The sequence below is a fragment of the Desmodus rotundus genome, chromosome 3 (assembly GCF_022682495.2).
Source record: "Desmodus rotundus isolate HL8 chromosome 3, HLdesRot8A.1, whole genome shotgun sequence".
Classification (NCBI taxonomy): Eukaryota; Metazoa; Chordata; class Mammalia; order Chiroptera; family Phyllostomidae; genus Desmodus; species Desmodus rotundus.
Window position 1 is genome coordinate 2617889 of NC_071389.1, and position 21431 is coordinate 2639319.

Genomic DNA, 21431 nt, shown 5'->3' on the forward strand with positions numbered 1-21431 from the left:
CGGCAGCGGAACGCTCCGTGCAACTCCCTGGGTCCTGCGAGCTTCTGAATAATGTCTGCTCCCCACATGTGGCTCATTTATTTCTCCGGATCCTAATTGAGTTTTGCAGTTTCCACATTGTCTGTGTTCCCAGATGCCGCGGATCCTACATTTGTAAACAAGCAGGCGGAAACCTCGATCCCGACTTAATGAGCTGTGCACACCTGCGGCGGGCCAGCACTCGGGCCGAGGGGCCCCTCACACTCGGGCTGGGTTTTGAGGAACGGAAAAGCCCCCAAGCAAACAACAGAGGTCCCAGACGCACCCAGACCGACCCAGCTCCACACCGCAAACAGCTGGCTTTGTCCAGTTCTCAGTTCTGTCCATAAAAACCCCCGTCCCTCCACAGGCCTTCCGGGGAGGCTGACGGGCTTGTCTGCCAGCCTGCAGGAGCCAGCACTAGCCCTCCGCCTGGGGGCCGCCTCCGTCTCCTGTCCGATCAGGGGCTTTGGTCGCGTCCCCAGAAGGCCACACCAGCCCAGACTCCCTGTGCCCTGAACGTGGGAGGGGAGACCCAGGCCCGGTCTCCCCGTGGAGCTGCTCTCAGGACGGCATGGGATGTGAGGTCGGGGGCTGGGCTCTGAAGGAGTGCGTTTCTCTGCCCCTGTCCTCTGTCCCGGAGCCGCAGGGCAGCCCAGAAGCATGTGCTGCTCCTTTCTCTCCTCCTAGATGAGGCAGCTCTGTGGGTGGAGCTCCCAGGGAAAATCCCCTCCCCTGACCACTTGACTGGAGGCCTGTCACAGCAGGGCCCCAGGGACAGCACCAGAGACAAAGTGTGGGCTGGCCAAGACACAAACGACCCCAAATCCTGACCAGGAATCGGGAACACCGAACAACTGGTGCAGGGCAGGCACAGGGGTCAAGGGCAGGCCCAGTGGCCAAGCCAGTAAGTGTTTCTGAATTCCTACTTAGTATCTGGCACCCACAATGTGGCCACTGCCCTCAGGGAGCTCACAGTCCAGCTGGGAAGACGACTGACTGTCCAGGTAACGACACGACACCAGACCACACTGCCGGGGCTCTTACCCACATTGGCCAAGGTCAAGTGCAGCCAGCCCTTCACCACCGTGTGGACGCCGATCGGCTTGATGCCGCCAAACCCAGTCACATCTCCACTCATCACCATCGCATCCTGTTCATACTCGGTCGCCATGACCTCGAGCTCGTGAGAGACCTGCACGGCCGGCCGCCCCTGGCGCAGGAGGTGCTGCGGGAGAGACGCACGGGTCAGGGTGGCCGAGGCCAAACCACCTTCTTCTGGAACCTGAGACCCTGAGGCCAGTCGGGTCTTTCCCACAAATTCTTGAATGAAGTGCAACACGATTAACCCATGGAGTAAATACCAGCAAGCCGCCCCCTGGAGCCCCCTCCATGGGGGAAGAGGAGACGGGGCATGGGTCTCGGACATGGAGGACACAGCCCGGGTCAGTCCTCAGGAGGGAGGAGCAGCCAGAGCCCCCGGGGACGAGGACATGGTGTCAGGGGAGCTCCGCATGCAGCCCGGCTGCCACAGTCCAGGAGCCGTGAGCGCATCACCGGGAAGGGCACCGAGGAGCAAGGAGCACGGGGCTCGGACCTGTAGGTCTCTGACACACCACTGCTGCAGGGGCCGGGCTCGGGCAGGGGACCCAGGGGGCCGTGGCTGGCCTGGGAAGGAGAACAGCCACATGGGACAGAAGGAATGTGCAGATGCGAGACCGTCTCCTCTCCCACCCCAACTGTGGCTGGCACGACTCAGGACCCCTACCACACAGCTGGTAGGAGGGGCCCCGGCCCCCGGCCCAGGAGCTGCCCTGTCAACTCCACGCTGACCCTCGGGGCCCCGGTCACAGAACAGAAAGGGCTTGGAGAGAACCTGGGCAAGAACAGGACGTGGGGATTTAGGGTTAGCGTGTGAGGGGATGGGAAGGCCAGTAGGGAAAGGATCGAATTCCAATTCCAACCGGAACTCGAAAAGCAGGACTCCTCAGGCTGACGACTGGCCTCCCCTCATCCCTGCAAGCCCAGCCCCGCCCTTGCACACTGAAGGCAGCCCTGGGCGGGCCAGGCCCTGGGGCAATGAGGTCGGCCTGGGGCTGCTCCCGGGATCCCCATCGAGGGCACAGAGGTGAGAGCACCAGGGGAGTCGGTTCGCAGGGGAGCTGACAACGAGCCAGTGGAGCCCAGCATTACAGGAGGCAGATCTCGTGGGAGCTGGGTCCTTTCAGGATGGAGGGAGCTCAGCACTGCTTCTGGTTTGTGACCCAGGAAGCCAGACCACAGTCCAGTGCTGGACAATGGGCAAACCACGAGCAGACGGACCTCCTCAGGAGCGCCCCCCACCACCTTGGCGCCTGGCCTGCAGAGGGCCCCATACCTTCATCTGGACGGCCGTCGACCCAACGAGAAGCAGGGAGTCTCCGTCCCAGACGTCAAGCTGCAGGGTCTGCAGGGCCAAGTAGCGGATGAACCAGCGCTGCTCCCCGGGCCTCAGGAGCCCCGGGCCCACCATGTAGCTCAGCCGGAAGCCGGGAGACCCTGTGCAGAGAGGCCCCCGGTGAGGCCAAATGTGACATTGAACAAGGTTCTGCTCTGGCCACGAGGACCGATTTCTGCTTCCGTCACAGCTACACCTCAACAAACACGTTCCGTTCATCAAAGACATCACACAGCATCCAAATTACCAAACTGAGGAGTGCTGGTCAGGGGACTGCATTTGTTTCCACTGTATACAGGAAGCTCCTCCCGACGTAAGATGTATGGTTTTCACCGAGTCCCTATGCAACAGTCCAGGCTAGGGGGGAACAAAGGCCCCCCGGGGGCTGGTCGGGGAGCCTGTCCTTCAGGGCACACAGGCATTAAGGAGAAATTAGTCAACACCTCCCGCAAAACTGGGCAATTCACACTCACACCTGCAGAGCTCAGCACACACTGCCGGGAGACCCAGAACCACCCCCACCTCCACCCCCAGCCCCTCACCCCCACCCCTTCACACATCCCCCCGGCTCCATCACACCTCGCTCCAGCCCCATGGGAGCGCTGTGCCTCCAGGGGCCACTCTGGGAGACCAGGCTTCTCACTAAGAGATGGGCACCCACTGCCCACAGTCATCTCTCTGAATGGCATCGTCATAAATTCCAAATTGACAAAACCGCCACTGAAATCGCCGTTAGCTGGAGTGCAGGAAAAGGCGATGCTGGGGTCGTATTCAAAACACCACGCTCCCCCTTTCCATCAACAGTGTGACTGTGTCCACAAAGCCCCCCAACAAGCAGAATATTGACCCTGGGGAGGGTGCTCACCCAGCACCCACGCAGGCCCCGGGCCAGGCGGAGAAGCTCACCCACCTCCAGGCACCTCGGCCCAGTGGGCACCCACACTAGCACATCCCCTAGGCTCCCCGCAAGACCAGGAGAGTGCTCTCAGTGGAAAGAGAAAAATGGGTCACGACGGGAACACAGCACTGGTGGAGGGAGGCCGTGGGCCCGAGGGAAGCAAGGTGAGGACAGTGGCATAGACCAGGCTCCTGCCAGAGCTGGGGGGCTGACAGAGGGGAGAGCAGTGGGGGATCAGCACGGAAGCTGAGGCAGGGAGGGCTGGCAATGGCATCAGGCTCATCCCCAAGGTCACATCTCAAATGACCAGACCAAGTCACAGGGCCAGTGCCCTCACCCCCGCCCAACCGGCCAGCTCAGAGAACTAGGTGGCCCATGGTACCTGGTCAGTCTTGTGACACCCACTTAGCAATGGGAGCCCAGAGGCTGGCACCTCAGAGGGGCAGGGGGCTGAAACAAAACCCATAAACGCCAAAGCTCAAGTTCACGGCCCTAACCATGCAGTTCCCACCTGCCAAACCTTCCTGGGCTTCAGGGGAAGGAGTGGTTTGGGCACCGGCCTCCAGACTTTTAGGTCAAAGAGGCAGAGCAGATTTGAACTTTGTGGGCCAACTTCCCAAATAACAGCTATAGACCCTTCCCTGGGTGCTCTCCACTCCACCCCCAAGGTCACCCAGAACCACAGACACCCCACCATTGCTCTCTACCCAGGCTTCTACTTGTGCCCAAATGTGGCACATGCCCCTGAACCCTCTATCTTCTTCCTCAGCAGCAGCTCCTTGTGTCATCCCACACTCTCTCCCAACACCCACTGCTCCCTCACCACCCCTCCATCACCACCACTCCTCCTGCTCCATCACCCCTCCATCGCCACCCCTCCATCACCATCCCTCCATCATCACCACTCCTCCTGCTCCAATATCACCCCTCCACCACCATCCCTCCCTCACCACCCCGCCATCACCACCCCTCCATCACTACCACTCCTCCTGCTCCATCATCACCCCTCCGTCACCACCACTCCTCCTGCCCCATCACCACCCCTCCATCACCCCTCCATCATCACCACTCCAGCTCCATCTTCACCGCTCCATCATCACTGCTCCATCACTACTGCTCTATCATTACTGCTTCCCCCACTCCATCATCACCACACCCTGTCAGTTGCCAGGTACTTTGAATACAAACACTAGTTCACATTCAGCAAATCATGACTGTGTCTCCACCACACACCAGGCCCCGCGCACGTGATGTGGGAGAAGAAGATGGACAGAGTACCTCCCCTAATGGCGCTCATGGCCTCAGGGGCAAAACACTGAGCCCAGAGCTGCCAGGGTGCTGAGTGCTCCGGGGAGGCAGATGCAGTGTGGGGCATCCTGGTCCTGGCACAATCCCACTCCTCTCATGCTGGAGCCTCCAATCCCCTCCAACTGCAGGCTCGGACACCTTCACTCCTGTCCATCTCAGACAACCGGACAACGATGGTGCCGACCACCAACTCAGCCAAGACAGACGCCCAGGGGCGCGGCACCGCTCCCAGTATCCACTCAGGCTCCCAGCCTTACCCCCCTCACCCCTTCCACACACCAGGCCCCAGGCCGCTCGGGTGCTTCCTGCACTGCCGTCCAGCCCCACTCCCCCATCCAAGGCTGGCGGACAGCCCACCTCCAGCTGGGCGGTCCTCGTCCGTCCCTCTAATCTCCACCTCTTCTTCATCACTCACAAGCTCCCTGGGAAGGCATCCCGGGTCCCTCAATGACAAGCACTTGGTACACTGAAGTCTGCCGTTCGTGAAGAATAGTAACAGCTATGAGTATCCACGTGCCAGCTAACAAAGCAGAGGTCTGGGGGCGCATGGAGAAATAGGTAAAAACCCAATAATAACAGAGGCCAACCGCTCTTCCTCCGAGGAAGGTCGAGTGAACAATACAGGAGGATGCAGAAGACCAGAGCGGCTCGCCCGGGAGGCAGAGCGCACCGCACACCGCATCGGGCCCCCGTGACGGAGAACACGCCTTCCCAAGGGTGCTGGAGGCCTTCGGAAACGCCGAGGGCAGAGCTCACCACAGAGGGGACCGAACTATGTTCCGCAAAGCGGCACGAGCACAGAGAAAGGTGCCCGACCACGGCACAATTAACCAGAAATGGGAGACAATTGTGAAAACAAATTTACAACTTAAATAATTCTACATCAAAAGAAAAACACAACCGAGACAGATTTTTTTCAGAAAATAATGAAAATTCTACACATCAGAAGCACCAAAACATAAAGCAGCAATCAAAGGAAAATGCATAGCCTTAAAGACTTTGTATCCATAAGGACAAAAGAAATAAAATAAACGTATTAAACAACTTCAACTCAAACAAATTAGGGAAATAACAATAAAGAATACCCAAAACCCTGAATGAAGGTAATAATAAAGACAGACACAGAAGCAAAGGGTTAGAAAACAAGAAAACAGCGAAACCTGCATGAGCTGCTGTGTCTCCAGAAAACCAGACAGGGAGGGAGGAGCCCGTGGAAGACACGCCCGTTCCCGGGCAGGACAGCCCCTCCTTTGAGGGCAGCTCTCCACACGGACCCTCTGAACCCACCGGAAGCCCCATCGCAGGTTTGGTGACGACTTTTTAGATACAACACCAAAGCTACAATTCACAAAAGAAATAATTGATAAGCTGATGTCATTAAAATAAAAAACTGCTCTGCAAAACACACCGCTAGGAAAATGAGGAAAATAAACTACAAGCTGGCAGAAAACATTTGGAAAACAGACATATTATAAAGGACTTGTATCCAAAATATACCAAGAAGCTCTGGCTGGTGTGGCTCAGTGGACCGGCCTGAGAACCAGAGGGTCACCGGTTTGATTCCCAGTCAGGGCACAGGCCTGGGTTGCAGGTCAGGTTCCCCATGGGGGGCGCACAAGAGGCAACCCCACATCGATGTTTGTCTCCCTCTCTTTCTCCCTCCCTTCCCCTCTCTAAAAATAAATGAATAAAGTCTTTTTAAAAAACAAAATATACAAAGGACTCTTAAAACACAGCAATTCAAAAATGAGCTAAAGATCTAAACAAACTCCTCAGCGACAAAGACGTACAGATGGCAAGTAATCACGTGAAAAGATGCCCCACATCACACGTCGTCAGGGCAATGAGATCCAAAGTCAGAACGTGCGTGCGATACCGCATCAGAGTAGCTAAATCAGGAGCCTGACAGCCCCGAAGGCGGGGAGGAGGCGGAGCAGCAGGACGCACCGCACCCACTGCCGGTGGGAACCGCACCCACTGCCGGTGGGAACCGCACGGTGCGGTGCGGCCGCTTAGGGAGGCACGTGGCTGTTTCTGACAAAACCGAACATATTCTTACCACAGGACCCAGCCATCGCACTCCTTGGTATTGACCCAACGTAGCTGAAATTTTATGTCTACACAAAATCCTGAACAAAAATGTTTATAACAGCTCTATTCCCTGGAAGCAACCGAGACGCCCTTCCGGAGGTGCAGGATGAGTAGACCGCAGTCCCTCCCAACAGCGGAATATTATCTAGCACTAGATAGAGATGAGCTATCGGGCCACGGAAAGGCATGGGGGACCCTGAAATGCACACTGCTGAGTGAAAGAAGCCAGTCTGAAAAAGCACATACTAGGTAACTCCACCTGTATGACATGCTGGACAAGGCAAAACTAAGGCAAGACAGCAGAAAGATCAGCGGGAGACAGGGTCGGGGAGGGAGGAAGAACAGGGGGCGCACAGGGAAGGCCGGGACGGTGAGAGGCCCCCGTGACACTGTCTCAGTGGGTGTGCGACGCCAAGCATTTGTCGAAACCTGCAGCACACAACACCAAGCGTGCCCTCCGTGTGAACTACGAGCGCCGGCTCCTAGCGACGTGTCGGTGCTGGTTCGTCACTGTAACAAACACGCCGGCCACACTATGCCAGATGTTGATCTAAGGGGGGGCCCCGTGGTCAGCTCAGTCTCTCTGCAAACCTAGAACTGCTGTAAAAAGTAGTTCTCTCTCAAGTAGACTCTCTCTCAAGTGAGGCTCAGGACACGCTTGGTGCTGAGACCTTGAGGAATGGCCTGTGGAAGGGGGGGGGGGGGGGCACCCAGCTGCAGGGACACCAAGCAGAGGGATCTTTGATGGAGACTCCGCTGTATAAGAAACAGCAAAAATCTTTTTTTAGATTTTAACTTAAGAATTTTGGACTTTGAATTTTAATTCACAATGACAAGAAAATTTGATTCTGGAGTTTAATTTCTCTGGACTTCAACTTGCAAGGAAACTTAATTTTGGACTAATTTCTCTCTAGGAATTCACGATGGAAAGGGGTTTATATTCAACTCAGGAGCGTCTCTAAGCGCTTGGCACTGGCAGTGAATTACCTCAGCGCTGTCCACCCCCTCGCTGCGGAACCTCGCGGGGCTGTGCCGCACGGTGACAGGCAGTGTGGAGAAGGGGACGCAGCACCTGCAATGAGCTTTTGGCAGTGGTGCGAGGGGCCTTCACGTCCATGCCTTACTCCAACCCACGTCAGCCTTCTGGGGACATGAGCTAACAGAACTGTCCACCAAGGGTCCCAGGAGGATCAGAAAGGCAAGGGGGCTGGTTTGGAAAAAGCGGTGCCAGGAAGGCGGAGGAATGGTGACTGCCCCCACCCCCGCCACCCCAGAAAGGGGAGCACGCTTGGTGGTGAAGCCCAGGGGGTGGACAGAACAAAACTGGGGCACGCTGCAGGAGACGTCCTTCCCTGGCCACACGCCTGCGTGCAGAGGGCCCTCCTGTGCCTGCCCTCTACCCGGCACACTCCTCCCCAGGCCCAGAGCAGCTCCTCGGCTGGAGGGTTTGGGAGAAGGATCAGGGCCTGAGCTGCTCACCCCCCGGCCTCCTCTCTTCAGATCTGCCCGCAGGAAGAGAGGAGGCCGGAGTCCACGGCTGTGCCCCGGGGTGCGGGGCTGGCCACCGCTGCCCAGCCCTGCCCTCTCCGCAGCGCTGCAGCTGCGCTCTCGGAGGAACCCAGTCTCGGGCAGCCCTGACCCTCCGCCGAGCCGACCTCTGGCGGCGGGATCGGCACCTGCTGTCCCTGTGACCCCTGCCCAACAACGGGGCCGAGCCTTGTGGCATTTCTCTGTTTTCTCAGCAGCTATGCTCATTTTGTAACTTCGCCCCTTCCTGTACTGGGTTTGTTCTGCTGTTGTTTTTTCCACCAAACCCCGTGAGTTGAATGATTAGATCAGTGCTTCAGAGGACACTTTCTTTTCCCCCGACATGAGCGTGTGAAGCTGTAAATCTCCCTGCAGTTACCATCCCATGAGCTTCGATACGTGATGTTACTCTGTCGTTCTGTTTTAAAGGGCGGTTTCTATTCCAGTGTCTTCAGGGGCCTACGGGATAATTAGAAGTGTGTTTTCGAACGTTAAACAGCCCAGGAGTTCGGAGCCTCCTGGGCAGGCAGGGACTGACTTCTGCCCTGCGGAGTTCCGTCCGAGGATGCCAAACGATGACAGTCGACAGAGACCCTCCCGGCCCGGGGGGTGCCTGCCCGGTGACCTAACACGTACACACCCTACACATGCGTTACCGGTTCTTGTAAGTTTCTGAGTGCGCTTCAAAGAAGTGTGTGCTCCCTAAGTTGGTTGGACAGGTTTTTGCGAGACCATCTTTTTAAACTGCATTTTATAATATCCCTATTTTTCCTGCTTGATCTACCAGTTTACTGAGAACACTGTGTCAAAATCTCCTACGACTGCAGGCTTGTCAATCTCTCCTCAGAAGGTCTGCCAACTTTTCCTTTACGTTTGAGGCCAGGTTCGTTAGAAGTTCACAGATTCTGACCTGTCGCTTTTCCTAGGGAATTATTCTCTTAATTACCCCACAGTAAGCGTGTTCATCCTGGCACTGGGCTTGTCTTTCGTCTCGCTTGTCGGATGTCGATACTGTTAAACCACTTTCAATTCGTATTTTGATGCCTTTTTCCACCTGGTACTTTCTACTGAAGAGGCGGCAGCGGTTCAGCTCCCAGCTCCGCCCCTCACGAGCCAGGGCACTGGCCAAAGACGGGACGCCTGGCTGTCCCAGGACCGTGCTGGGCGTGTTTCGGCCCACTGCAGTTTACGTGTGGTCACGTAACGATACCGGTGCGGAGGGAGCCACTGGCCCCACGCGGGCAGGAGGCTGGGAGCCGTCTCAAGATTTTAACGACGAGTAAACAGAAGGGAAGCGCAGAGCGCTGTGGCGCCCTGCCAGCGGGACCGCCCGCAAGGTAGCCAAGCAGCTGGTGAGGGGAGGTGGCTCTCCGTGGAAGCCACCAGGCTGACAAATGACGGAGGTGTTCCAGAACTAACATGTCCCCCCCGATGGCCACGGCGCGGCACAAAGAGAAGACGCAGATGCGCGGCTGCAGGGACGGTGTGCACACCGCCGGCCGGAGGGGACGCGAACCAACAACGGCGCACACCAGGTCCAGCGTCTGGACGTAACTCCCACTTTCAAGGACAATGGGGGACAGGGACACTGCAAATGTCACCTCTGGGGTGCAAAACCGCAGTGCAGGCCGCGGGCAGCTCTGGGGGACAAGCACATGGCCACTCCGACAACTGAAGTGGACAGATGGGGACGGCGGTGGCCTCCCCAGAGAGGCGTGGCAGTCGCCATCCCCACACGGGGGTCTTACTCACTCTCTGCCTTGACCTCACTGCAAACACCGCATGAAGCTACTGGGAAAATTTAACCCTGGCTGGGCGTCGGGGGACGTTAAGGGATTACTCCTCATTTTTAGGTGGGACGGTACTATGGAGTTTGTGTTTTTCAAAAGGACTCCTTAGTTTTTCAGATACACACAAGGAAACATGTATAGATGAAACTGTACAATGTCTGGGATTTGCTTTAAAATAGCACTGGTTTGGAAGGAGACCAGCACGGGGATAAGCCGGCGCTGCTGGAGCTGACTCATTACAGTATTCCCTCGCATCCTGTAGATGTGTGAAAATCCTCACCGCACGGTACTTCTCAGTAGAATCTGCAGACTCAGCTCAGTGCGGCTTCCCCGCGATTCCCGGGGCGCAGCACTTACCAGCGTCCGAGGAGCCGTCCTTGTCGACCGGAGCAAGGATGTGCGACAGGGGGCCCAAGCTGGACGTCCCCGTCTCATCCAGCTTCAGCAGCTGCAGCCGTGGGGTTGTCACGGGCGGGAAGCGATAAAACTGGAAGGTGAAATACACGGTGTTTGGCCACGGTGTTCCCTGGTCGTCCTCGGGCACCCTGAATCCAACGAAACCGCGAATTAACTGAGTACCCTCGGCAGGGGGCGGGGCTTCCAGCAGGCCCTTGCGTGGAAGACAGAGGGTGCTGCAGGGGACCCACTGCCTCCTTCGCCCACATGAACAGCTCTTCTGTGACCTGGGGGAGCCCGCCCGACGTCCCCCCACTTCAGGTGTGGCTGGAGTCCCCCCACTTCAGGTGTGGCTGGAGGACCCTGTTGTGAGAGCCACCCCAGCACCTGAGAGCTGGCCAGCAACACGCTGTCCGAATTTGCAGGGGGGGGGCGGCCCAGAGGGTGGGCACAGCAGGGACACGGCCAAACCAGAACCAGGACAGACAGCAGGCCTTCACCGCCTGAGACCCGCACCCAACGTGTGCTGCCAGGTCAGAGCCACACAGGAGGTTCATTCCATGCAAAACACGCAGCAGCCAGGAGGCGAGGAACACAGGCTGCAGGGTAAAGACTTCACCGGCTAAAGGCAAGAAACTGAAGCACGATCTCGTTGCTTTGTAGAGGGTCTGATTCTTCCTTCTGAGGGTTGAACTTCACGGGGTCTGCAGGGTTCACAGCCTCCACGGGCTGCTGGTTGGCATCCAGAACCGCGGGGAAGCCGGAGGCCTGCAGCAGCGCCAGCGCGGCTCTCGAGAGCGTCCTTCCGGAGCTGAAACCCAGAGCCGTGCTCAGCCAGCCTCCGGGAAAGGGCGGCGGCACCGGGACAATCGGTCCCTCCTGGGCCTGCCCCTCACCTCCTGGTCTGGGCCCCCACGACGATCGGGGCGTGCACAGGGGTGAAAGGCAGCTCCTGCAGCCGCTCAGCGACACATGGGCCTGGGACCAAGGACGTCTGGCTCAGGTCAGCTTCCAGGTGAGAGATCCCGCCCTCCAAGGGGAACTCCTGCTGGACAAAACCAGGGACCCGGTGAGGCCCCAAGGACAAGGACCCCGGCCTGCGACCCACATGGTGCTCAGACATGGGGGCTCCCATGGACCGCCTGTCATGTTTTTAGCGTCGGCAAATAAAAATACAGGAGGCCCAGCTGCATTCTCATTTCAGGTAAACGACGAATAATTCCGGTGCAGGTATGCCTCGTGCAATCTCCGGGGTGTGCTCATACTGAAAAGTTATTTCTATCCGACACTTGAACTGATCTGGGCGTCCTGTATTTTACGAGAGTCGAAAGCACTGAGGAAGGAACCCTGGGGTTTATGCACAACTCAGCACCGTGGAGAGATGGACACTGGGCAGGGAGCTTAGCATCCACCCTGCGCTCGTGGACTGAGGCGAGGCCTCCCGCACACTGCCCGCAGGCTGCTGCACGAGCCCTGGCTCACGGGTGCACACGGACATCCTCATCCCCGCGCCACCTATGCTGTGCCGCCCACATCTCCCCAAAGCAGGAGGCGCATGTCTGAGCCAAAGCCCCTCCAGAATCCAGAACACCCTCTTCTGAGGTTGCTCCCCAAGCTCTGTGTTTCCATTCAGAAAACGTACCACATAACCAGAGCTGCCCCGGCAATACCAGAGAAACGAGCCCCTCACAAGCACGGGAGCCCGGATACACATGGGGGGGGGGGGTGGCGTCCGCAGCAAAAGTAGGTTCACAGTTGTGAGGCCACGAAACCCTGTCTGCACAACTGGATGAGCTGCAAACCTGCCCCCCCCCCCCCCCCCGGGAGGCTAGAGCATGGCACTGCACGCTCCCGAGTGTTTTCCTCAGCTCGGCTCCAGTGCAAGCCTGGGGACACAGTCTGCAGGGAACCCGCCCGCGTTTGAGACCACACTCCATGTGAACTCCCCACGGTCAGTACAAACACGGGCCCGCTTCAGGCCATCGGCTTCCGCGGAATTGGGGATGGCAGGCCTCCCCTGCTCTCCCTCCCGCCCCCCGCCAGCATCAGGAGAGAGTCCTGGAGGCCCGGACTGCCTCTGCCTTTGTCCCCATGCAACGTCCCCGCCTCTCATGCCCTGAGACCCAAGGGCAGTTTGCCGTCGTGTTCTTGGGCAGAGCAGAAGCCTCACCACCACTAGCAGGATGTCCCAGCCCACGTGCTCACCCGTCACCAGACTGAAAGCGGCAGATCTCTGGAGCACGGACAGTCCCTATGCCTGTGTCACAGAGAGCCCGCCATGGGCTCGGGCACCCAACCTGGGCCAGCGTGGCGGCCAAGTCCCAGCCTTCCCAGTGTCAGGAGTCTGGAGCCACCGCCTGGAAGGAACGGGGTACACTTACCGCCTGGGCCTGCGAGAGTTCGGGGTTGTCGGGCTGCTGGGACGAGGGCTTGGCTGAGTGGCATTGAGTCGGGGACCGTGGGGAAGCTGCCAGCTGGGAAAGTGACAACTGCAGGGAAGAAAGTTCAGGTAAGAAGGTACAAGGCCCCCTAGGCCCTGCATTGCTGAGCCAGCCACACCCACAGGGGAGAAGGGGGAGGCCAGCAGCGGGAAGCAGAGGCGTGAGGCCTGCGCCCTCCGGGCAGTGGCTGCTCTGGAACCCCAAACCTTTTCTGATCCCCTTCACTCGAATTATCGAGAGAGACGGTTCTGTGATCTCTCCTAGACTGTGACATTTGAATAAAAATAGCAACGAGGAAAAGCAAGTGGAGAAGGGAGACAGGCCAGGGAAGACAGGTTCTCTGCCCTCGTGGGCGGCAGGGCCGGCGGCCTTGGACCCTCTCTGGGTTTCACCTGCATCTCTGGACAGACCATGGCCGAGGCCCCTCCCGGTTCTGACCCCTGTGCTTCCCTGACGGGAGCCCACCGATGCGGGCGCTGGAGACAGACAGCTGGGGAGGGGCCCCCACTCGGCCACCTCATTCCTACCTGACCGTGGGCGAGTCGCCGCCCATTTGCCACAGTCCCCTACTCTGTAAGACGGGGATGACGACAGGACCTGGGTCACAGGACTATCGAGAGCACCCCGTGCGAGTGCGTGGGAAGGGTGTGGCTCGCTACCTGGCACCAGGTTAGCCTCCCACAGAAGCTGATGTGGAAGGATGGGGGGCCCGCACTCTGCTGAGACCCCTCTGTCTCTCACATCCTGGAGTCACATTATAAATAGGACACTGGCTGTCAGCAGAGACAGCTGGCCCAAGGGGGCTGCTGGTACAGAGATGGACTCGGAGCCTGAAGAGGCGTCCAACGAGCAGGGGAGGGAGTGCATGGGGCCACGGAGGATCCTGGCAGCGCCGTCAGCGGCCAGAGAGCATCTGAAGGGTCTGTGACCCTCAGAGCCACGAGCTGTCACAAGCCTCTCCTGCCGCTGAAAGTGAGAAGTGCTGTCCCACAGCCCCTGGACGCCTGGGGTACATGGAAACTGCTTCAGGGAGAATGCCGGGACAGCCCCACGGGGAGGCCGCGGGGCTGTCTCCACACACGGGTCTTCAGGCAAACACAACATCCACTTCTAATCACGCTTCCAAGCTGCATGGTGCACATTAACTCCACTTCCTGGGGCCAGCCTTTGATTCTGAATTATTCAACTCTTCCAGAAAGTCGATTTCCAGGGTGACGCTGGCAGACAGGCATCGGGGGTCAGGCCGGCCTGACCTCATTTGAAATCACGCAACGGCCTCCAGATTCCAAAGGGGCAGCCGAGCTGGCCAGCCATGGCCCGGCGAGCCAGAGCTTCCTGTCCACACAGAAAACCCTGTGCGTGGATGGGCCTGCCCGACTGCAGCCGTCGACAGCCAAGCCTCCCCAGGGGCCCTTCCCAGCCCCAGGAACGCATGCAGGCATCACCTGTCCTTAAAGATGCAGAGAGAACATCCCTGCACCCAGAACTTTTAAATAACTGGCCTCGGAACCCCGAAAAGGCCCACAGGGCCGCACTCACCCCGGGTCCCACAGGCGAGTCCTGGGAGGCGACGAGCCCCTGGGGCGGCGGCACTGGCGGGCCTGGGAGGAAGCACAAGGGACAGGGTGGCATCAGTCTCAGTGGGGCCCAGGGCACCCCAAGCCCCAACTCATCAGGGCCTGACACGTCCCCCCGGGTGGCATCTGGTGCTGCCGCTCGGAGCTGGGCAGCAGCGACCGGGCAGTCCCCACACTTGGCAGAGAAGACTCGGGCGAGCGTGAAACCTGTCCAGGGCAGCTCCTCCCACGTCCCCGCCTCAGAGAATGAACCCTGAGCTCTGGCGCTGCCAATCGGCTGCGCCCGGCTCTGCAGGGCTTGCTCAGTGCAGCTCCCTGAGCGGCGGAAGCGCCGACAGGTCAAGTGCTCACATGCTCACCTGGGGCCCTCCCATCTTTTCACCTGCTCATGCCTGGGCCTTCAGAGAGCCAAGCCTGCCACTCCCCTGGCAGGGCAGACTCGTGGTCCGTTAAATAAGAAGTGTGTCGGAAGACACGCACGGCAGACATCGCCGGCCCGCTGCACGGCTCTCTGGCTGTCCTGTCACTCAGCCACGCTGAGGCCCACTAAGCACAGCCTGGCCTCTGAGTCCCACTCGCTGGCAGTGCGGGCATGTTAGTACCAGGGAGAGTCCAGGCCGGCCCTGCACATGGTCCCCCTAACAAGCGGCCAGGAGCGTCCTTTGACCTTGGTGATGCCAAGCTGGTATCAGCATGCTCCACGGGAGCCACCTGCTGCACGCTGTCCCCACACGAGGTCAGGACAGGGCCAGGCTGCTGCTGTCCTGTCCTGCTGCACCCCTGTCCCCGGGCCCGGTGGGAGGTTATCAGGCCAGGCAGCCCCGCCCCTGCCCTGCGCCCTGCACAGGAGCACAGGCACTGCTGCGAGGCCTGGCCAGTGTCAGCTCACGGTCACTTCACACGCACTGTGCTCCCTCGCCTGCAGCTGCCCACTCACTGCCACCGCCCCCAGTGGGCTGCCCCGGCCTGACCCTGAGCCCTCCTGACCCAGGTGTGAGGGAGGCACCCATCTGCCAGGGTGACCCGCCTGGACTCCCCGAGGACCATGGCCCATCTCCTGCCCTTGCGGCCATACCCAGCCTTGCTCATCACGGTTCCCTTCAGACACCTGACTCTGTCCACTTCACATGACCACCACACCCGCTGGACTTTAGGATGGCCTGGACCCCTGAGACGTCACAGTCCACATCAGGTGGCCTAGCCCTGCCTCCTATGACCCTCCTGTGGCCCTGGCCCCACCCTTGGCTCTCCCTCCCTCCTCTCCCTGCCACCTGGGGAAGGCAGGGCAGGTTCACCCCGGGCTGAGGGACCCGGCTGAGGGGGGATGGGGGGCAGGGACAGCCAGGGGGCACCAAGGGAGCTCTGCCTCAGGAGGTCCAACCTGCGAGCAAGCCACCTGCCTGGCTCCCTTCTAACAGGCCAAGTTCACGTGGCTCCCAGACCCTAGAACACTCTAGGCCCAGGAGCCTCCGGTTCCTGAAATGAGCTCAGCAGGGCGGGAGGCACAAAAGCACAGAGCAAGCCTGGCCTCCCAGGAAAGATGTCACCTCCCCGGAAGCAACAGCAGGTGGGGATTCTGAGGGCCCTCATCCCGGAAGAGCATGCCCCTCCCCGAGAATCTCGGAGCTCTGCACCACAGCCCAGGCCCCACCTCGCCTGCCCTGAAAGTCCAGAAAGGAACACAAAACGCAGTGAGCAGAGCGTCCTTTGTTCTGCCCAAATGGAGCCTGACAATCCCGCAGGCTGACTTAGGTAACAAGGCATCATTTTCCTCTGCTGGGAGAAGCTCAGCCTCAGGAGCCAGCCCTCTGCCAGCCGGCCTCTGGGTGGGTGAAACCCAAATGCCCGGGCGGGAGCAGTGAACCCCTCCCGACCTCAAGATTGGAGCTGCCCGTGCAGCTGTTGGGGCGGCCCTGCCTCCCTGGAGAACGAGGCAGCACCGAGGAGGGCTTGCTGGCCAAGGGGAAAACCTTGACGGCCGCTGCTGACCCACGGGCCGAGGAGCCCAGACCCACATGCCCCAGGGAGGCCCGGACTAACAAAACGCACCACAACCACGAATAACCCGACCTTTCTGCTCTAACATGCTGACCATCGGCTAGGCTGCCTTTCAGACCCCACTGCTTGACGGGCGCACCCAGAGAACAGGGTGCCCTGCAGAGCGCACCTGCTTCCGTCCTGCAAGCGTCTCCCAAGCACGGGGATGCGGGTGCCTGACTGGGACACCCCACTCCCGCCACAGAGAGGACCCGGTCCGCTCCATCGTCTCCAGGCTTCCGTTCAGCTCCCAGAAGCCTACACGCCCTGCACTCCACCAAAGGCAGGGCAGGGCTGCAGCCGCCCGGCACCAGGCTGTCCAGGGCCCGAAGAACCTCTTGCTCCCTCTGCACTCTGCCCGGTGGGGGCCTGCAGGCTTGGCAAAGCTGAGGGCGGCCCACGCTAAGAGAGGAGGGGCTACTGTCCCAGTCGGCACGGATCAGACAGCACTTTGGGGGCAGGTCACAGGAGGGCGTAAAAACAGGCACAGATAGAGAAAGAATCGGGTGGGGCCTGCCAGCGTGCCCTTTGGGAACACGGGGTCCCTGAAGCACAAACACTCTCTGCGGTGGCCGATGGCTGCCCAGGAGCAGACCCTATGTGGGAGGCAGGCGGGAGCCCTTCACCCCAGAGGCCACCGTCTCCCCGAGAATGAGTGTGCTGGAGTGTGGCTGTGCGTTCGACGGGCACAGAGAGGGAGGGCGCAGACTCAGCAGGCAGGGCCCGGTGAGGGCGCTCACGGAGGGAAGCACTGCGCAGAACCAACCAGCCTGTATGTGGCTGAAGGGCCAGGCACTGGCTTGCGGTGGGTGGGCAGGGGTAGGCTACTGCTTAGTGACTCGGGGCAGCTCAGCCAAGGCAGAGTGGGGGCCAGTTCCTGGAGCGGCGGGGGCTCTCCTGCCCACGTCCCAGGTTAGGGGACAGCAGCTGGCCCGCAAGGCCGGCGGAAGGAGGGTTCGCACTGCTGAAGGCACCGTCGGTGCGGCTCACAGGGAGGCCACGGAGGAGGGCTGTGCCCTCCAGACCAGGACAAGGAGGAGCTGGTCAGGGCCCAATGGCACCCGGACACTGAGAAGTCAGGGCACACCCATCTGAAAGGCCTCGCCCCAACAATGTGGGGTGCAAATCTCTCCCCCGAAGGCTCTGGGCACAGGAAGCGGGCGGGGTGCTGGAGCAGCCCAGGGCATGTTTTCATCGGCCCCCTCCACACGGCTGGTCACATGGCTATTGAGCAAACACAACAGAATTCTGACGCCACCAGAACATTCGAAAGCAAAATGTGGGTCAGGGAGACTCCAAGTCACGAAAAATAAAGAAGCAGCGCCCTCTAGTGGCTGCCTGCACACTTTCACCGAGCGTGACGAATGGACCCTGGCTCCCTTGTCGTTTCATAGAAGAAGAAAAAGGATAATTCATAGCAGAAAACCAAAGTACCTCACTTAACGTGACAGCCGCATATCATTAAGATTTCCAAAGGACCCATATAAGCTGGTAAAATATTGAAGTAAGAAGTTTCCATCGTAAGTTAAACACCAATGAGTATTTAAGTCAGTTGCACCAGGTCTTGGGAGGCAACTGTCTTCAAATGCCTGACGTCTGGGGTGAGGGCGGTCGTGCTGATGTGACACAAAGGTGCCAATAAATCCCAATTAAAGGCACCGGATGCAACCGGGTTCCGTCCACGCAGATCTGCTGGTCCCCAGCGGTGGCTGAAAAGCCGATGACGCCGCTGCCACACGTCGGCACGGAGTTCAGTGCCTGGTCCTTCCAGCCGCCCCCGCATCCACTCCTGGCAAAGAGCCCACAGCTCTGCCCCTAAAAGTCTGAGCTGCGGCTCGGGGGCCCCACCCAGAGGAGAGTGTCACCTGCGGCCAGTCATCCGACAGACGCCCGTCGGGGGCAACGGGATCCACCTCAGCACAGGGCGCGCTGCCTCGCGGGGAGGCCCGGGGGCACCCCGAGCACCCGCCACACTCCTCACAGCACAAGCCCTGCTCCAGGCCCGGCTCCCGTCGGGGGTCAGGTGGGGGCTCCCAGAGAACCATGCAGTCAGGATGGGGGGCCCGCCCCCACACCACCAGACGGTGACCCCACCAGGCACACAGGGCAACGGCAAGTGAGGCAGCCCAGGGAGGGACAAGTGAATAAAAGATGTTCTCTCTACGGGACCCCTAGGTGAGCGTGGAGCTCCGGGACCACCCCGTGGAGACCTTCCTGGAAGGAGCCAAGGCTGAGAGCCTGAGGGCGCGGGGACAGGGTGTGGGAGAGAGACAGACAGATGGACAACCACGTGGGGTTTTCACGGTGCAGCCACTCCGCACATCAGCTCTACCTCTGGGTTTTCTGTCACACGAGTCCCTCTCTTGTTTAAGCCACTTTGAGTCGTCTCCATCCCGGGCACCTGGTAAAGACACGGCAGAGAAGCAAGCTGTAGATCAGGGCTCCACACACCATGACCTACCGGCCGGTCAGATCTGGCCCACGACCCACGTTTGTCAATAAAGTTTTATTGACGCACAGCCACGCTCAGTCGTCTACGTGTCTCTATGGCTCACCAGAGACCAGCAAAGACGTGTGGCTGCAGGCCCCGTGGCCCCCAAGCCTCGAGTGCTTACTACCTGGCCTCAGGCCCGGGGACCCCCGCCGCAGATGAGCTTCACTAAAGGAAAAGGAAATCCGGAGCCAGAGAATCAGGTCCAGACGCACGTAACTGTGAAGTTCCCACAAGTCACACTCGGACTGTTTCAGAGATGAGTTTTCCGACCAGTTCTGTGCGCACGGCAACACGGAGGGGAAAGGACAGAGAAGCCCCTTGGACTCCGCACGTACGCACAGCCTCCCCCCCACAGCATCCCACACCAGAGCAAACACGATTCCCTCCGCTACCGAAAATAGTTCCTGCTTTGTTTGTTGTCTTTAAAATGCAAGCTCCAAGGGGACGGGAGTCTGGATGTCCCTAGCTCACCACAGACTCCCAGCGAGGATTTCATGAATGGAGGGGGGCAGCAAAGGAGGTCTGCCTGAGAAAACTCACTCCAGCCCTGCAGAGAGGCCACCATAACTGGGCCACACCACCATGAAGCTCCCGGGCCTGGACGGCCCTTCCCACCACGGGAAGTACCCACCAAGGACTTGGGGGTCAAAGGGCTCTCTGTGGAGATGGGCTGCATTGGCCCCCCCACCCCACCCTGCTGGGCCCCTTGTCTCTGTGCTTGACTGGATCGGTGGCTAAAAGGGATATGACAGGTGGCCACGGCCCCCGACACTGCAAGCCAGAGGGGTGACACGCAGCAGCACCACGAGGACCATCCTGATGACAGCCGACGGCGACCGGGAAGCGTGCGCCCTGAGCCAGGCAGCCCCGAGCACTAGGGCGAACCTTTGCCACTGAACCCTCCCTGCGACTCGGGGGTCCCGGGCCCACTTTGCCCTTCGGGCGTTTCTCTGCCTCGTGTTGATCTGGAGCATCTCCTTCCGTCCCTCCCTCCCTTCTAGTCTTCTAAGTCTTCCCAATGACGTTAACAGTTACGTGTACGGCAGACATCTTCCAGTCTGAGACCTGCCTTTCAACTCTGTGAGCGGGGTCTTCCCCCTCGGAGGGTCTCAGACCTGCGCACACTCACACTCCCCCCCACCGCCCCTCCCAGCTGGGGCTTTGTCTGCCGTGTTAAAGAAAGTCTTCCGAGCCCCGAGGTCCTATGAACAGTCTCTGATTTTCCCCGAGATATCACGAGTTCTGTTTTTCATATGGAGGTCTTTAACCCATCCACTTTGCAGCTGAGGAAACTGAGGGACGGACGCATCACGCGGCTGGTCTGAGAGGGGCCGACAGAACAGCACATGCCCACGCCCTCCAGACCACGCTGACCGGTCCGAGGGTCTGTCCGCAGTGACTGCGCCAGTCTGTCTCACTCGTTCTCGCTGCTCATCCAGCGTCCCGTCGCCCACACCACTGGCCCACCCCGCACCCCGACAGGGCAGCAGGCAGCTTGTGTCTGGGCGCTATCGGGAGCAGCGTGCTGTGAGCATCCTCAGCGAGTCCTGCGTCCGTGAGAACTGCCTGCTTCCTCCTCCTGGAAGCGCATCTCTGAGCCGTCGGGTACTTAGGAAGTGTGGGGAAATGGCTCGTGCGAGCGGCTGTCCCTACAGCGTTCCTCCCTCCGTGGAAAGAGCCCCTCTTCCCCAAACCCGCGTCAACCTGTGTTCACCTACAGCGAGATCTTTCCAGGGGAGAGGGGACACGCTTCTCATTGTGGCTTGCAGTCCCTGGATCACCAGTGACACCAAGCCCTTCTTCCCCGTGCGTGTTGGGGACGCTGGCTTCTTCGCTCTGAACCCATATCCTGGGCCCATTTTTCTCTCCTGCTGTTTATTAGTTCTTGCTGATTCGGAGCGGCTCTTTCTATAATCTTTCTTTTTTCTAATCTTCTAATTCTGAAGTTTCTAAGGTTTTGGTTTTTAACCCATCTAGAGTTTACTTTTGTACGTGACATGAAGTCAGACCGTGCATTTTCCACGCGGGCGGCATTTCCAGCACCGTTGATGGATAGGGACACCGAAAATGTCCACACCCCAGGGAGCTGCGGTCGCAACGAGCAGACCTCGAGACGGCAGATGTCCTGGGCGCCCCGCGGACCCCCCGCCATCACAACAGTGCCAGTGAGCGAAAGGGAGTCCAGAGGACCAGAGTCGGAGAGAGATTTGGAGACGCAGGAAGGGGCACAGGAAGCAGGCGGCCCCTAGGAAGGAGAGAAGGCAAGGAAACGGGTCTCCCCGGAGCCTCCAGAAGGCGCGCGCCCTGCCCACGCCGGGATTTCAGCCGGAAACCATGTCGGACCCTGGCCTCCCAACACTGTGACAGGAAGTTCCTGCTGTTTTAGGCCACGCTAATCCAGTCACCACAACTGTGGG

The 21431-nt window shown here is 59.5% G+C and overlaps 1 protein-coding gene across 7 annotated transcripts in view; it reads right to left on the reverse strand.

The window, feature by feature from the left end:
* NPHP4 (nephrocystin 4) overlaps nucleotides 1–21431 on the reverse strand; it is an 86129-nt gene that overhangs the window by 17347 nt on the left and 47351 nt on the right. For 4 of the 7 annotated variants that reach the window (XR_008426362.1, XM_053920266.1, XM_053920262.1 and 1 more), the window contains 8 exons: nucleotides 18853–18921; nucleotides 14446–14507; nucleotides 12847–12954; nucleotides 11362–11513; nucleotides 11085–11276; nucleotides 10427–10614; nucleotides 2396–2556; nucleotides 1066–1246 (listed from right to left, as the gene is read on the reverse strand). Coding sequence is in view for 6 of the 7 variants with exons in the window: in XM_053920266.1 (XP_053776241.1) it covers nucleotides 1066–1246; nucleotides 2396–2556; nucleotides 10427–10614; nucleotides 11085–11276; nucleotides 11362–11513; nucleotides 12847–12954; nucleotides 14446–14507; nucleotides 18853–18921 (1113 nt within the window). In the remaining variant the exon portion in view is untranslated. The remainder of the gene's footprint in view (nucleotides 1–1065; nucleotides 1247–2395; nucleotides 2557–10426; nucleotides 10615–11084; nucleotides 11277–11361; nucleotides 11514–12846; nucleotides 12955–14445; nucleotides 14508–18852; nucleotides 18922–21431) is intronic. The other 3 variants (XM_053920263.1, XM_053920265.1, XM_053920264.1) reach the window with 3 other exon arrangements.